The sequence below is a fragment of the Plectropomus leopardus genome, chromosome 19 (genome assembly GCF_026936395.1).
Source record: "Plectropomus leopardus strain MGB_pleo_1.0 chromosome 19, ASM2693639v1, whole genome shotgun sequence".
In the NCBI taxonomy this organism is placed as follows: Eukaryota; Metazoa; Chordata; class Actinopteri; order Perciformes; family Serranidae; genus Plectropomus; species Plectropomus leopardus.
In genome coordinates this window covers 13,396,203-13,413,324 of record NC_142194.1, presented here as the reverse complement: position 1 = coordinate 13,413,324, position 17,122 = coordinate 13,396,203, and the positions used below count along the sequence as shown (strand labels likewise).

At 40.2% G+C, this 17,122-nt stretch overlaps 1 protein-coding gene across 2 annotated transcripts in view; it reads right to left on the bottom strand.

Annotated features, from left to right (window-relative positions):
* Window positions 1-17,122, bottom strand: part of kcnh4b (potassium voltage-gated channel, subfamily H (eag-related), member 4b) — a 54,906-nt gene continuing 37,784 nt past the window's right edge. For both annotated transcript variants that reach the window (XM_088070128.1, XM_088070129.1), the window contains 5 exons: window positions 11,087-11,125; window positions 9,111-9,490; window positions 6,835-6,926; window positions 4,260-4,336; window positions 1-2,080 (listed from right to left, as the gene is read on the bottom strand). In XM_088070128.1, coding sequence (XP_087926254.1) covers window positions 1,049-2,080; window positions 4,260-4,336; window positions 6,835-6,926; window positions 9,111-9,490; window positions 11,087-11,125 — 1,620 coding nt within the window. In that variant the 3' untranslated portion in view covers window positions 1-1,048. The remainder of the gene's footprint in view (window positions 2,081-4,259; window positions 4,337-6,834; window positions 6,927-9,110; window positions 9,491-11,086; window positions 11,126-17,122) is intronic.

Here is a 17,122-nt window from a genome sequence, read left to right as displayed (position 1 = left end):
TTTAACACATTTCTGCATACTTTATTTTGTTAGCCAAGGAGAAATCATTCAAAAAGAACAAAGTTCCTGAATACTCTGAATATTGTATGAGTATCGTGAATTAGATTTTTTTCCCAGGAGGCATTCATATTTTGTTAATTATTGACATTACTAAATATTTCATGGGACCCACTTTTCAGCTAGGTATGTATATTTATTTTTAATTTATCCGCAGCTATATCATGTTTATAGAATTGAAAATCCTTGAGAGTAAATGATCAATCTTTTTTTGAAGAGAGAAAATTAAACCTATTTCACAGCGCTATATTTAATGCCTCAGTGAGAAAACACTAGGTTTGTTTTCAAAACTAATGAATTTAGTATAAAACTGGAGATGTTCAATGAAATTATAAATTAAACCATAAATTATGTACTGCTGAGAAGAGTTTGGATATTTCATATCCAGTCCAAGAACTCAAATAAAAAATGCTGAACTGAGAAAAACATTCAGTTGAAAACAATAAACAATCTACGCTGTGTGATGCACATACTCTATTCCCTATACGCGAAGTGAAGCATGTGTCGTATTTGCTCCTCAGTATATTAAAACGTCCAACCACTCTCACCTGTCTGCTGTACAAACACAGTATCAGTGTACACAATCAACCGGTTGTCATGTAGAATGCTTACACATTGATTTGGAAACCTTTTCCTTAGGAAAAAGAATAAACAACTTTACCATGCAAGGAGGTAACAGGTATTATTAACTGCAAATTGCTCTGAGGATGTTGGAAAAAAATATACAGTATATACTGGAGCTTTCTTTTTTTTTAAAGACACACTTTAGTCAATCCAAGATAATGCACAAACGACATGCTTTTGCATAGAAATGGTGTAAATTGCGTGGAGTTTGACGAACATGAGAGCCCAGGAATTAAGAAGGGGGGAAATACAGCACACATTGACAATCTCCAGCTGAGTCTCTTTAAACACTGTAAGAGGTTGCATGTCATTTTTCTTATTTTTATTCCAGTTGTAGTGAAACCACTGAGTCCGCCCCTGAAACAGTTTAATCTGTGAGGTCCAGACACCACGACTGCTCTGTGCTCTGAGTCTGGAAGCCGAGGCTGGACCTTCGTGATGACGCACTCTCGCTGTCCCTGCTCTCCGTAGAGCCCCCGTTCCCCAGTAGGCACTCCAGACTGGTGTGTTCTATGGCAGATGGGTCGCCCAGTGGGAGATGGGGCTCGAGAGCATCCAACTGTGGTGATCCTGAATCCAGGGAGGATCCAAGAGTTTGGCCTGGTAATGTGGGCGGAGAAGGGGACGCAGGGTGGATTGAGGGGTTTGAATCCTCCATTTGAAAGATGGAGGTGTCCTGGATCAGATTATGGGATGTTGGTGCGGACATCAGAACGCAAATATCTTCATGTGAGGCTTGTGATAGGTTGACATGGGACTGGCAGAGACGGGGGTGAGAACTGGGTGACGAGTCCAGCAGGCTGTGTGTGGACGTACCTGTAGGGGCAGCGGACAAAAGGCAAGAGTATTCATCACTATCACTGGGAGACTGCAGGCACAAAGTGGGCTGGGACTGGCTGATGGTGGTCGGGCTAGCGCTGAGAGGTCTGTTGTGAGAGTCTTCATGCCCAGCATGAGGTGCAAGACCCGAACCTCCACCCTGGAGGCCTGGGCTGACACTAAGAAGAGACGGGCTGGTCCACGGGCCCAACCTGGGTGTAGAGTTTACAGAGAGGGGAGGACAGGAGTTGGCAGGTGGACTCGAGGACTGAGGTCGGTGGTGGCTCTCTGTTTGGGTTTCAGCAGCTCCGCTGCAGCTCCAGTGCCCTGCAGGTGGGACACTTTGGTGGCTGTGGCCTTCGTGGCTCCCTGGATCAGTGTGGAGATGGTAGGCTGAGGCGAGGTTGAAGGGCATGCCCGTGTTGGGGGCTGTGGGAGGGCCCGACACTATCTGGATGCCATACGGGTATGAGGGGAGGGAGGCTCTGTAGTGATGCACAGACATGTGGGCCTGCAGGAGGTGCATCATGTGGTGCAGGCCCTTGGCGAGCTCAGATACTTCTTGGTTTAACGTGCCCATCTGTAAAGAGAGTGCACACAGTTTAGTCACAACATTTAAAAAACTTAAAGCATACATTATAATAAGAGTAGCATACCACTGCTACTACATTATTATCATTATTAGTGATATTCCTACTATTATTACTGCTATTATTAATTGTATTCTATTGCATCCACTGCCACTGGAATTGTCATTAGTGATACTCCTAGAAATATTACTGCTAGTACTGCTACTATCTATAATATTACAATATATAGACTGCTGTCATTACTATTAATCGTATCTCCATTACTATGTCAGTTGTTAATGATATCATTGTTGCAGCTCTGCATCTCTCTTTCTCACCCAAACTGGCAGAGGCAGAGGGCCGCCCACCATCACGGGCCAATTATAAATGGACCCTGGGCACAGATATGCGAAAGGCCCCACCACCTCTCCTACATAGGAGCAAGATACACAGACTTTGTGGTGGTTTTGCATCTTTTTGTAGCCGTCAAGCATCTTTTTGTATTTTTTTTCTTCTTTTGGTGGTTGTTTTGTGTTTAGTAATTGTTTGGGCCTCTTGGAGGTAATTGTATGTCTTTTCTTCTTGGTCGCTTTGTAATGATTTTGTGTCTCCTTGTGGTCATTTTGTCTTTGGCTGTTTTATGTCTCCGTGTTTATTGCCATTTTGTAGCTAATAATATGTCTTTGAGGTAATTTTGTGTCTATTTGGGGAAATTCTATGTCTCTTTGAGGTAATTTTGAGTCGTTTTTTGTCATTTTGTGTTGTTGAGTCACCTTTTGGTCATTTTGTATCTCTTTGAAGCCCTTTTTGTGTTGCTTTGTGGTTATTTAGCTCATTTTTTTGTGGCTCATTTTTTTTTTTGTGTGGTAAATAATCTCTCTGCAGTTCCTCTGCATCTCTTTGTGGTCTGTTTGTTACTCTTTGTGGTCATTCTGAGTCTCTTTTGAGTATTTGTTATTTGTGTGAAATTTTTCAAGTGAAGGTCAGAGATGCCCCCTGACACTCTGGGCCCCTAGGCCTGTGCCCAGCAGGTCTGCTCAGTAATCCATCTACGCCCACCATAGAGTCCAGTTCTGCTCGAGGTTTTTTTCTTGCTGCTGTTGTATAATGTGCTTGGATGTGGATCTATGTAAATTAAAGAGTGTGATCTTGATCTGCTCGACATGAAAAGTGCCCTAAGAAAACTTTTGTAATGATGTGGTGCTACATAAGTAAAATTTGGCTTGACTTTATATGCTTTCCTACCTTGCACATTCAATTAATTACTCCGAGCCAATGTGTGCAGCTTCAAAGCACGCACACACACACATACACACACACACGCACACACACACACACACACACACACACATACACACACACACGCACACACAAAAAGCTGCCCAATTAAGTCCCCAGCACAGAGTGACAGTTCTTTCAAGATATAATCATCTCATGACCTCTTAAAAGAGAAACAAACCACTTTTAATCTCCGCTACAACTCTAAGAAATGGCTTCTCATGCAGCAGTGAAATCCAGAGGGACACAGACTGAGGAAAGTGACGCAAATGGGGAAGAAAGTAGAAAGAAAACTGGGAGGAAGGGAATGAAAATACAGGAAAAGGGGGCCAGAGAAGGGCCACAAGTAGAGCTAGGCTGTCATCTCATGTTTTTTTTCTTTCTTGAGATTGTCGAGTCAGCATTCCAGACTATCCCCTGCATTGCAGAAGTGCCCTGCTGATTAATTAATATCGACTTTAGACAGCACCTAGCTGGGCCCATCTGGATCCTCTCGCTGCACCTGCTTTCGCTTTTATTTACATTCAAATGAGGAGTGCAGAGGCACACTGAGACACGGTGCAGAAACAGAGTGTACTTTAGGTTACCTCTTGTGAACGCACCACCATGGTTGTTACTAAATGAGATGCCAAAAAATGCATCTATGATAAAAGCTGATGAGTTCATGTTTTTTTTTCTTGGACTGCACTGAAGATCTCAGTGAATTCATTTGTAAAGGCTGAAACGGGAACTCATAATTTAATGTCAAAATAGCACGCCGGTTATATTTTCTAATCGAAAATTCATTAATGCTTCCTGTATTTCACATTAAGCATGTCCAAAATACTTATAGACAAAACAAATTTGGATCTGTTAGGCTACATTATATTTGGTCCAATCAATTTTAATTTAGGATAAGGGGCTGTACCTTACCTTTTGGTTGAGTTGACTGATGCTCTGTCTGACCTCCTCTGTCTCCAGCAGCAGAGCGGCATTAGCCTGAGTGGAGTCTAGAGAAAAGAGAAGAAAACATTAAGTAGCTGAATTAGTGAAACACAACACACACTGTAAAATCATAAAAAAGTTGATCTTACTTAAAATAATCTTAGAAACCGACTGCCTTGAACAAAGAAAGTGAATACGGCGTTATGAGATCTGTGAGTTCTGTTTTGTTAACATATTTAAGAAAATACAAATGTGATAGTTTGCAGTGTGACTAGTCTGCAACCAGCAGAATACCAGTATAAACTTGGTTTACTAAAGTTGCTAAAACTTGATTGAACCAATTAAACTTGTCATTTTTCAAGTTGCAACGACTTCACAACATCATCATCATCATCAAGTAAATATGGCCAAATTTTTAAACATATTAATTAATTAATTAATTAAGTATGGCTAAGTACTTTGTGTGTGTACACTGATCAGCTACAACCTGAAAACCACTAACAGGAGAAGTGAAAAACATTAATCATTTTGTTACAATGCAATGTTCTGTTAGGAAACCACAGACTGTAACAGACCACGTAAACACCTTTGGCACTCCCAAATGGCAGGACAATGTACCCAGTCTGATCGAGCATTTGTGGGACGTGATGGTGCCCCGGAGGTCCTGTGTCCATGCCTGGTGAGGTCAGAGCCTAGTCTGATCCACGGTGGGGCCTCTAACCTGTCGAGGCACTGACACAGGACCTCTGTGGAGTGTCCTGTGGTGTCTGGCCGTGGAGTGTTGATGGCGGATGCTAGATGCTAGGTGGGGTACTGGCACGTCCCACAGATGCTCAATCAGATTGGGTTCTGGGGAATTTAGAGGCCAGGTTGAGGCCTTGAGCTCTTTGTTATGCTCCTCAGGCCATTCCTTGGCTGTTTTTACGCTTTGGCATTGGCTGTTGCTATGAGTTACAGTGACAAGTGGTGTCCACACGAATGCCAGGACTCAAGGTTTCCCAGCAGGACATTGCATTATAACAAGATTAACAAAATTATTAACTTCAACTGTCAGTGGTTTTAACCCTTTGAAACCTGAGCAAATTGGCTTAATGTCTTTCGAAAACATGGTAAGAAGGCAATAAAAAACGAGAGAAGAAACAACCAAAAAATGACAAAGAAATTAGTCAAAAAGTACACGAAAACTGCCTGAAAATTATTCTTAAAAAGATGAAAAAGAAAGTTAAAAAAAAGGAAGGAAACGACCTGGAAGAAGTGCCTTAAAATATGATAATTTTACAACATAATTTTTAATATAGAATTGTAATCATTATAAATGAATAAATGGCATAATAAATAAATTTACTAATTTCTTTTTTTCTTTACTAATTTTGTGAACATTCTTCCCAATATTTTTGAAAGAAATCACACCAATGTGCTCAGAGTTTAAAGGGTTTTACTTGTGGAAGGCATCTGAAAGCAGCACAGGAAAAGTAATGTTGCTCCAGGTTTCAAAGGGTTAATGTTGTGGCTGATTGGTGTACATAGATGCATGTACATCTGATATTCAGACAATCTAAACAACAACACTGCAAATCAAGCTCACATAAGCTTTGTAGGAAGCGTCTTGACTGTGATGTGTGATGTTGTTGTTGTCTTTACAGGAGGGAATTTTATGAAGACCTTCAAAATGACCACTGTGACAGTAGACCCAGCACAGTATCGAAATGATGTGCAATGTACAAAAGTCTTAGGCCATCTTAAATTGTGTTACTTGAGCAAAGTTAAAACGATCATATTATTTCTTAGTTGCTTCTTTTCTAAAATGCAACCAGAACATACAAGAAATATGTTTACCAGTGTTAAAAATGCAAATATTTCAGAATAAAATAACTTCAGCAGGCTCAAGTTGCAAATATTTAGTGACCTTCCTTTCCACTTAGCATGTCTTCAACTCGCAGACAATAGTCACAAACATTTAAACAATCTTCTGATGTTCCAGAAGATTGTTTAGGAAAACTTCAAGGTTGCCGACCCAAGAAAGTTCAAGAGGTGCTACGTGTAAAGGGACGTCACACTAAATATTGACTTCAGTCTCAGGAAGCTGTATTGTTCTGGCTTTTTTGGTGTTTAAATGTATTGTACATGCTCTATGTACTTTTTGTATCTCAATAAAGAGACTGAGAAATATATATATATATGTATATCCTTATTGCAACTTTGCTTAAACAACAAATCTAAAGTGTAATCTTATCTGTTGTGCACTTCTGTTGCCAAAGCACTTGTTATTCTTCTGTAAATTGGTTGGACTTAACTGAACTGAATGTGATATTAAACCCAGGATGATAGTGATCAGTAAAGAGCTCAGGTCAGCGGATCTGTGCGCTGCTTTGACCTCTGTTGTCCTTGAACATGTTCTCTGACTCTTTGGACAGCTGGCTGTCTTTTCATTCCTCTGTGCGCTCATATTTCCCCCCAGAAGGAGGCAGGGCAGCGTTGTTGTACACACTGTTTGAACTCTTGAGTTTACCTCCAGCCATCTGGCACCCAGGTGACCCTCGCAGCTGGGGGTGGTTTGGCTTACCCTGGGTGCTCCCTCTTGCGCTGGCTTTCGGCCCGCTGTGCTCCACGTTGAAGTGGAACGTGTGTCCGTTGTCTTCGATGCCGTCTACAACCCTGGGGCAGGGAAGGGTGGAGAGGAGGGAAGCTGGAGTTAATGTAACAGTAGAGCTTTTTCAATTATCACTGGAGCCAGCAGGCGACCCAGGTATGTGCCATGAGAGCTGCTGCTGGCAGGGGCCCATGTGGGATTGAACATGAGTAGAAGAGCCCAGTCTGGAGGGGTAGACACCTGAGCTCTCTGAACCAGCACTTACCCATATCTCAGACTTACTGGATGACTCAGGGATACATTATGAATACAGATGGTTAGGGCAGGAGGATAAGGTGCTCTGGTAATGAAATGCAGCAACATCTGCTAAAATATGCAATGCAAATACACATTTACATTACGTGGATCATGCAGGTTTCCATGACATGACTTTAGGTGTCCGTTACTGCAACACCGATCATCTCGGACACTCTGAGGTGATCATAATGGGGGTGGAAATTTAGACATTATGTCATCTACAAAATCCAGTGAGATGCTGTCCGTAACACAGGCAGATTAGACTACAACAAACATGCGGAAAAAGAGGCATCAAGGTCGAGACGGAGACAGAGCACTTTTTGCAGCTTGCTGCGTCTTTTTTTTTTTAAATGTTGCTAGGCGACCACCAAATCAACTGTCCTTATTTTAACCGCTATTTTGCTGTGAAGTAAACACACTGTCTATTAAAATTAAAATCTGCATAAAAATGCAGAGCGGTGAAGGGCACTTCCTCTAGCTCTGATTGCACGGCTTCTGCAGCGTAAAGCAAGTAAGATTTAAGACTTTTTAATGAAATGAAGAATGATTGAATGATTGAAATTGAAGACCAATTATACAAAATTGAAAAAAAACATGAGCCAACATCATGTATTTAGGGTTAGGGACAATGTTGCTTAAATATTTATCTTTACATAAAACAGGACTTTTTTATGTTATTTCCAGAAGAATCTTAATATTTGCAACATCAGATTGTTTTTTTCATAAAACCCTACTTCCTGTGTCTTATTGTTTTTAAAACTTTTGAAAGATTGTTTGGGACATTTTAAGAACAATTAAGGCCTTTTTTTGATTGATAGGCAATTTCCCCTCTGGGATCAATGAAGTATTTCTGATTCTGATTCTGATTCTGATTAAGTTAATGCCTTTTAAGACTTCTTAAGGATCCAACTCAAGCCTGAGATTGACAGAGAGCGGCAGTTCCAAAGCAGTATGTTGGTCTCAGGGAAACAGAAATCAGTGTGGGTACCAGAGACCTTCAGTAAGAGAAGAAGAGTACGACCAACTGATGCAGGAGCTTCATCTGGATGATGGTCAGTTCAAGGCTTACCTTAGGATAAGCCAGAGATGGTTTAACAATCTGCTGTCAATCGTCGGACCTAATAGCTCGCTACCTTTAACGTTGGTGAAACGTAAAGTAGTATAAGCGACCACTGTTCAGATATGTCTTGCAGCTTGCCTTGAGAGGCCATAAAAGTGAGCTAATTTAATTTGAAACAGGAGGTGTCCAGCTCATACCCAGTAACAGACTCCTGCCTTGACCTTTGCTTACAGAGCTGACCTTGTTGTTGCGGTCCAGCCCAAAATTCATGTAAATACGTGTTTAAATGAGGAACAGAACACAATTACACAGCTGAAGGGAGCTGCTTTCTCTAGAGCTGAAGCCCCTGATCATTTACCGCGACCCTCCTATCTTCAGCACAGGTCAGTGATGAGAGATCCACGTGACTGATAGAGGTTGCAGCTTTCAGCTATCACGTTCTCCCAATAAAGACAGTTTGTAAAACATCCTATTGTCCTTACTAAAAGGAGAATATTGTCATTGCGGAGGCACCTGTTCCAAAATTTTAACATGCAATCCTTTAATTTCAGGCATTGAGCAGAAAACAAGGTACTTAGTGATGCAAAAGCAGAGAACAAATTGCTTATGTCTAATTGAAAATCATTTCAAAAAGCTGCCCTGGACTGCAAAAACAGCTCTGTTTGATGGGGCCTTAGTGAGGTATACATTTCCACTAAACAATAACAGACATTTATTAATGTAAAACTTATATTGCTGTCATAAAGCTTAATATTGCACTGCATCACATTGAAAGGGTGTTTCTAGTTTTCTATTTTGGCCAACCAACTACCAACACTCAAAACTTTATGATTTAATTTTGACTTTGAGAAGTCTTTGCATGTGAAAAATGGATTTGACAATAGCTCAATACCTGGGACTGAGATCTGGGGGCCCAAAGCAGGTGACAGTTGGGATAAGCAGCTTTGAAGGCTTTTGCTCGGCCCCTGACTCTCCCTGGGCTGAGGTTGAGGGTGTGTTGGCTGTAGCTGAACTGTGCTCTTTTTTCGATGGTGGCTGAGGGGACAAGCTCTGCCCGTGGACACCGCGGCTGAGGTTTGGTGAACGGCAGCGTCGCAGGGCATTGAACTGCCGTAGCTCATCCCCCAGAAGGTTTCCCAGAGAGGTACGTCGAACAGGGCTGCTGAAGTTGGGCAGCAGGAGGTTGCGACGAGAACGAGTAGCTGGAGAGAGCTGGAAGGAGTCGTCGGTGTCGTCCCCCTTTGTTTCCACAATAGAGGGAAGCCTGGATTCCTGCAAAACAGCAAATACAAAACGCAGTATTGACAACTGTAGATGTTGTAATGTGAATTTCTCACTCCCAAGGTGTGTATTTATCTTACAACTGCCTGATTTGTGTTTGAGAGTATGATATGAATAGCTTTTAATAATGGACTAGAATGATAATTACATGGACAATGAAATATTAATATACTATGCAGGATTAAAAAATCAAAACAAAATATATACTCATGCAAAAGTCATCCCTCTAAATTATCAGTTAAAGAAATGTGTGGCAGTTTGTTTTTCTGCAGAGACTGTGCCCTCTGCCTCTGTAATCTTATTTTCTTATTATTTTGTGTTCAGGATGTTTATGGGCATGTACCACCACAGCGCTCAGGTGAGGTTGGGGCTTTATAAAAAATTTAGCAACCAAGAGACACATTACTTAAAAAAACACTAATATGGGGAGACGAAACACCAAAGGAGAGTAAGTATTGGGTTTGTTTTTCCTTTACTTTCATGAGCATGTTAACAAACCATAACCAACAATCCTGCAGAATATATATTTAAAAAATATTGAAATCATGTTAGAAAACTTGACCAATTCAAAATGCCACTCACAATAAACAAATATTTCATGAGTAATCTGGCACATAATAGACCTTATAAATTTGAAAGCTGCTGATAAAGAGCAATTATTGTGTTATTTACATTTTAATGAGATACAGCTGATGATATTTTAATCATATTATTCTAATCCTGCTACAAATCTATTACGCTCCCACCATGGCTGCCTAATTGTGAATAAAAACAACTGCCTTTTACATTCAGGGTCCCAACAGATTGGACACATTTCTTTTCAAGGAAACATAATTAAAAATTATTTTTACTTCTTGCCCTGCTTTTTTTAAATTATTATATTTTTTTTCCAAAACTTATCAGATTCAGACTGATTCTCTATTCAGACATAATTTCAGCTAGTCAGGTATACATGAAGGGAGAGATGGAGCCAGGGATAAAATGTCGAGACGTAGGTCATAGTAAACAAAAAATATCACACATCAAAGCATAATAGAGCTATGCTACTTTGACGGCTACAGAAAATTAATATTTTATCCACGGTAGATTATTGTTACTATTTTATTTTACACTAGAAACTAGACTAACACCATGACTTTTCCAAGTCTGGAAAATGCAATTGTGAAATTCCATGACTTTTCCAGGTTTTTCATCACTATAGAAACCGTGTACATTAAACAGAATTTTTAATGGCAGACAAAGTGAACACTGTGAACAGAACTTTCACACACTAAAATAAGATGCAGCCCTCTCTGTGGTATGAAAAGTAACTCACAAGGTTTCCCATTAGCAGAGCTACTGACCCAGTTACTGAGTTAACTCCAGAGCTGCTCTCTGTGTTCCAGATGAGTTTTAACCTGTAGGAATAGTCCCTGCACAACCGCCCCTCCCCCCCCAGCACCAATACACTATGCCACAGATAAACTCCTTTCCCCTAAAAAATACCTGCTAAAAACCTAGAATTGATATACATTACACAAATGCACCTTTGACAACAATTCTGTTATGGTCCTGCCTACTCTGATAGAAATCGAAACAAGAACTCACATGGGGAAGTCTGGGTGACCTTGAAAACCTGTTGAAGCCCTGCAGTCACAAAAAGAAAGCAACAGGGATTACAAAAGACATCCTCAAGCAAGCGTGCCTATTCATTCAACTTTATATCCTCTTGATTAGAGCTTAAAGAAATTAAAATTAACTTTCAGAGACGCATTTTGAAATTAAATGTGCCCTGCGTAGTTTTGCATCTGCAAAAAAAAGTTACATACATTCTACATTCAGTGTTAAACATTAAAATGCATTGTGTGTATTCTTGAAGCCTAAGGCCATGTTAAGATCAAGCGTCAACCTCCGGGTTTTTTTGCACATCAAGATTTTATCCAGATTGAGCAAAAAGATGCATGAAATGTGATTTTTGCAAATCTAATTCAAACCACATCTAGAAATGGCTTGAAACGTGATTCTAATCGGATTCCTCCAGATGCATCTTAGCCTATGGCTGCTCAAGTTGGATGACAAAATGTCTTTGAACGAAACACACAACGACGACATTAAATCCAGAGTGATTGAAGTGCTGAGCAGATCCATGCTGCTACTGGCAGAGCGCTAAAGAGGAAAATATGAAGAACAACAGTGACAGATGCCATGATAAATTGTTTGGAGCATAAAATGATGGACCTCCATTTCTCATGCTTCTGCATTGGAAAGCAGCACCAACAGCATGCCTATGTTGCTTTGTCGTTACCACAGCAACGCTTGCTTAGTAGCTTGGTAATGTCTGGAGACCCAAATCTGATCTTATTCCTTGCAAATAAAAGTGTTGACAGTCTGTCTCCAAAATCTGATTTGAGCAACAAATCTGCTTTGTCTGCTATCTGAACTTAAATTCACCTGACAAATATGTCAGGTGAATTTCCTGCCTCATAAAACATTTACAAATCTGATTTTTAAAGTATTTTAAAAGCAGTCTTTGTCGGCAGACTGCAACATTTCATGGCATTTCACCATCACCTGTGGATCAGTGAAATAGTGTGACACCATTGGCAGCTTCAAAGTGCAAATGGAGGTCAAAATAAAAGAAATTGCTGATGCCAATGCATTGATAAAACTGTGTAAAATTCAGATTTGTTATTTACTGTTTTATCCCCTTGAACTGTTTTCCCTTTAGGAACTATCTAAATGACCTTGGCCAATAATAACTCATTTGCTACACAAGTTGAAACAAATAACTGATCCTTTCTCTCGATTGCAGAGGGATTCCAGCTAAAGTTTGTCTTTCGGCTGGTGTGAGGAGAAATTGCTAGCAATTTAGCATAATCACCAGCTGGATGGAAAATGAAACTGTGCTAGTGTGAAGTTTTCCCTCATGTGTGAAAAATGTGCTTCTGACAACATGGCTTAATGTGACAACACAAGCCGCAGTCTATCGCTCCACCAGTACAGTGCCAGTAATGCTCTTTGATGCAGGAAGCCAATTCACTGTGGAAACGCATTAAATTTAGACCTTCATTGAAGCACAATACTGAGTTTAAATATCATCACCACTAAAAGGCAATTAATGCAAAAATATAACTCCAGCTGTGAAACTTTGCATCTATTCAGAGTTTGTGCTTTGTGAGAGGCAGAGGGGATAAATGTGAGGGTCTATTCAAGGCAGGGACAAATTCACCTCATAAGGAAGACACACCCTGGAGCGAATCATTAACTACCCAGCCAGAGATTTTAGTGCCAAATGACATTAACTGAACATCAATATCAATTAATGGGGCACGGATGCCATTAATGTCCCACATATCAAAGTGGGTTTGCAGGGTATTAAATGACTTTTTTCAGTACGGCAAGCTTGTGCATACAAGAGTATGTCGGGGCTTTGTGCAATATGCAACCTGTCAATCACGTTTTGTATTTTTCTATAAGAGTCTAGAAAGTCTAGAGCAGTAGAAGGACATAACCCTGCACCTCTGTTAGGTGAAACATTGCCAACCTGGTTCCAAATGTGTTAATCTGAATCTAAATCATTACCTGGTTATTACTGAACACTTAATGTGTTTTTTTGTAATAGTCTTTTAACGCTTTTTTTGTATCATATTTTGCAGTATTTTTTCATATATACTATATTTTCATAAAGTTAAAATGCCAATGTTTGGGCTTGATTTGGTCAAGTTTGCATTTGTACTACTAGTGTGTATTATCAGACATTTAGCTAACTAACATGATATAGTTAACTGTATATTCACAATTTTTAGCTACTTTTAAGCATGTACACATTAACTTTAGCTAACTGTTAAAACTCTCTTAGACTTGCTCGCTAACTGCTTTTTACACTCTCAGTTTTAACATGTGTTCAAGTTAAAAGTGATTCAATATACGGCAGGGTTTAACAAAAGGATAGCTGATTGGACAGGGAGAAGTAAAATATCACATTGGATAAGTAAATCTAGCAACTCACTTGCTCAGGCAAAGTTTTTTAAAATGACACATCATTGTTTTTCTTGAGCAGATGATGAGGATAGCTAAAGAGTGAGCCATCTCACTTTCTTCTTATCTCTGCTGAGAGTTTCTGATTGGGCTTGCAAAAAGTGGCACCAGGTAAAGGCAAAGCTTCTGAGTTTAAGCACGAGCAAACATTTCAGTTATCCTGGAAACAGGAGTTTAGTTGGGTGCCATTAGAGGATATGGGCGAAAACTCCAAGTATGTCTTGTGCCGTTTGCTGCAAGTTAGAGAGAGGCGGATAAAACATTGTTTATCATTATGTCAAGTGTAGGAAGAGTTCATCTGGATATTTCTCAGAGAGAGAGAGCTGTCAATGATCTTTTGTACTGGAAGGATGTACTTGAAATGACAGTGCCACCTGGGACAGTTGTTGTGACATTTTTTGTCATCTCCTCTCTGTACCCTTTCAGCCCACTTGTAGTTGGTATTTTTATCCTATCCAACGTCTCATAAACATGTCTCCGGCTTTCAAAAAACACTTGTTTCACTCCCACCACTGCTTACCACTGGCTGCCTTTATTAACTTTGTTGTTGTCATGTGAGGCTCCAGCGGGGTTTGCATCTATAACTCCTGACCGGCCAGCTTGTTCTTCACACTCCATGACTACTGACTACTAAACTCTCCCTGTGGCGACATGGTCATTAAAGTCCAACAAATTTGGACTCAGTGCTGGCTCCCTGGTGGTGGAATGACCTTCACACTCTGCCCAGGACAGCACAGTCAACCTTTATCTATCGAAACTCACCTCCCTCAAGAAATAAGCTTTGCTCCTCAGTTTTTGAGCAAGTGCATACCAAATCATTCAATCTGACCTTAAACCTGCAATATCAGAATCTTTTTAGCCACTTGAGGGAAACAAAACCATTAGTGAACTCAACACTGACATATTACCTTTTAAATTGCTAGGGGCTAACTGTGCCTGCCTGTCCATTGGTGCTGAGATGGCAGTGTACAGTGATTTTTAGTGCAGTTTCACAGGAAATAGCTGCCTGCTGCAGCCAAAAGCAAAAATTTGAGTGCCATGAGAGTCAACCAACAGTCAAGTTCAACACTGAACAAAAACTCACTAAAAGCTCTATAAAGTTGAGGGTAGCTGTAGATTTAGATGATAATTCTCTGCAGCTTCTGTATCACTAAGAGCAACTCCTTTCACACTGTCATTTGATAAATGGCTATATATGAGAATATTATATATAAAAAAATCACTTAGAGCCACCTTGAAAAAAAGTATTACTGTTTTTTGCATTATTATAAAGTTGGTGATTAAACATTTTCAAGTTGGTCCAAATAACACTCCCCTACAATCATATAATGCAAAAATTAAAGTCTACTTGAAATACGGTTGTCAAAAAATATAGTTTGATCAATTCATAACAGTTTCAATACAGATTTTTTGCACTACTGATTCACCTGTACCAGTTGCTCTTTCTCATTTTCACATTCACATTTTATGCCCCAAATTTTCCCTGTGGTATCAAATATTAATACTTTTCAAGGTATTGCAGTGTTTCCCACAGAATGAGAGTGTATTATGTGTCCCCTCTCTAAGTTTGAAGGTTTTTGTGGGTCTGTGAACATAGCGCAGCACTCCATGAGTCCATGAGCTGATCAGATGAATGGATGAGAGGAGCAGCTGTTTGCAAGTGAAAGCAAACTTTTAGACAGCACAATAAATGGTTAAGTTTCAATTTCCATGTGTCTGCTGTTCTGCTGCTCCATCTCTGCCCTAAAGTGTGTGATACGCTCCAACAGTGGTGCTATAAATAAGGGATTGGTAGATACAGTTTATCCAATTGCGCTCCTAAAAAACGGTCCATCTCCAAAAAAAGAAAATCTATTTATGGCAGTTTTAACGTGGTGGGCTGCTATTAATTAAGGAATGAGTGTGTCTGTATTAAAAGCAGCACAGAGGGTTTTTCTGGTACAACAATGTGTCTCTGTTTTCAATTTGCTTAATTAAAAGAAGAAGCTGAAAAATTTTTATGTTCTCTACCAGAACCTATTGAAAAGAGGTTACAAAAAAAGAGGTTAGTTGCCACTGCAGGAGAAGTTGAAATTAAATTACAAAGTTGACAAAAAACCCTAATTTTCCAGCTGGCAGTCTGGGCGTTTTCCACTTTGCCAAAATAAAGTATTCCCCTTTTGGATATCTCGTACTGTAATAGGCATTCCCACAATCTGTTTCTCTGGCAGTATTTCACCACAATTGACTGATTGCTGTACAGTCAGTACACAATTCTCAAGTATCTCTCATGTGTAAAAGGATCTCCCATCCTGCAACAACTCCAACCTCAAGCCACCCACTGTGAGGACGTGCAGGAGACCTGTACGATGGAATATATTTGTGTGTGTGTGTGTTTTTATGAGGGCTGGCAGCTTGACCAGGTAGCTGAGCACTCCTTCATCCTGTCAGGGGAGCGGCAGTGCCCTGGCTTTGTGCTTGAGCATAAACTCTGAGCAGATGGTGTGAGACAAAGAGTGAGTACTCGTGATCAGCCACACCGTAGAGACTCCTGCTTGAATCACAATTAAATACCGCAATAACACTAATAATTTGTATGTGGCATCTATACACCAAACACACCATCTCTGATCACAGAGGTCTCAAGACAACTTTTTCCCTATAAGTCATACATGTATCTGTAGTTTGCCAAATTTTTAAACTTAAATTAGTTATTTATGATGTCTTTTGATGGAATGAAACACAGAACAGAAATAATCATTCTGTTTTTGAAGCCCTCATTAATACAGTTGAAGCTGGTCCACTCAGCCTGACTGACAAAAAGACATCCAGTAATTAACACAGCCAGCACAGATGTCCCGTTCTTCATGTTTCAAATCAAACAATTAAAAAAGAAAAATTAAATAAACTAATGAGCAACAAAACCTTCAAACACTGGGAGAGGCCTGTGGGAGCCAAGAGGACTGCTTGAAGCAAGTGCAAGATGCTTGAGACTAACAATAAGGATGAGATTGGAAGAGTCCTTGGGGAGCTTTGTCAGTTTTGTCAGTCACACATCAAAGATATCTTGGCGTTAATTTGTTTTGATCGCACGGTTCAACAAAATGCCGCGCAAAACTGTCACTGAACTTTGTTGCACTGTTTCTGTAATTAATCAAACTATTAGATTTTTAAAAAAAAATTTTAATGTATCTTTACATTGATTATATTACAATGCCTGGAAACATGAGTCACATGTGTAACATCAACAGGTGCATTTTCTCTGCAGATGGAGGATTATCTTGCCTTATGTAATGCTCTCTAAAATAACTGTGAGGGGTAACAGGCAGCACGGAGAGGAGGTCAGTGTCTGGGTGTAATGTCATCCTGCTGTGCTTTGGGGTAGCAACAGGGAAGTGATACGGGCTGCCTGACAGTAGCACCCACGCATGGTAATTGGTGTGACAATCAAGCCACCAACAGCCCTTTGGTCGCAGTCGTAGAACAAGTTTCAAGGAGAGTAACAAAGGCACCTTAGGGGAGAACAAATGTGTTGTTGGGTATGCTGTGTGCTCTATTCCATGCTCAGACAAACGAAGGGGTGAGGCAGCTGGCAGGTCAATGTCTGGGTCCACTTTTTGCAGCAAG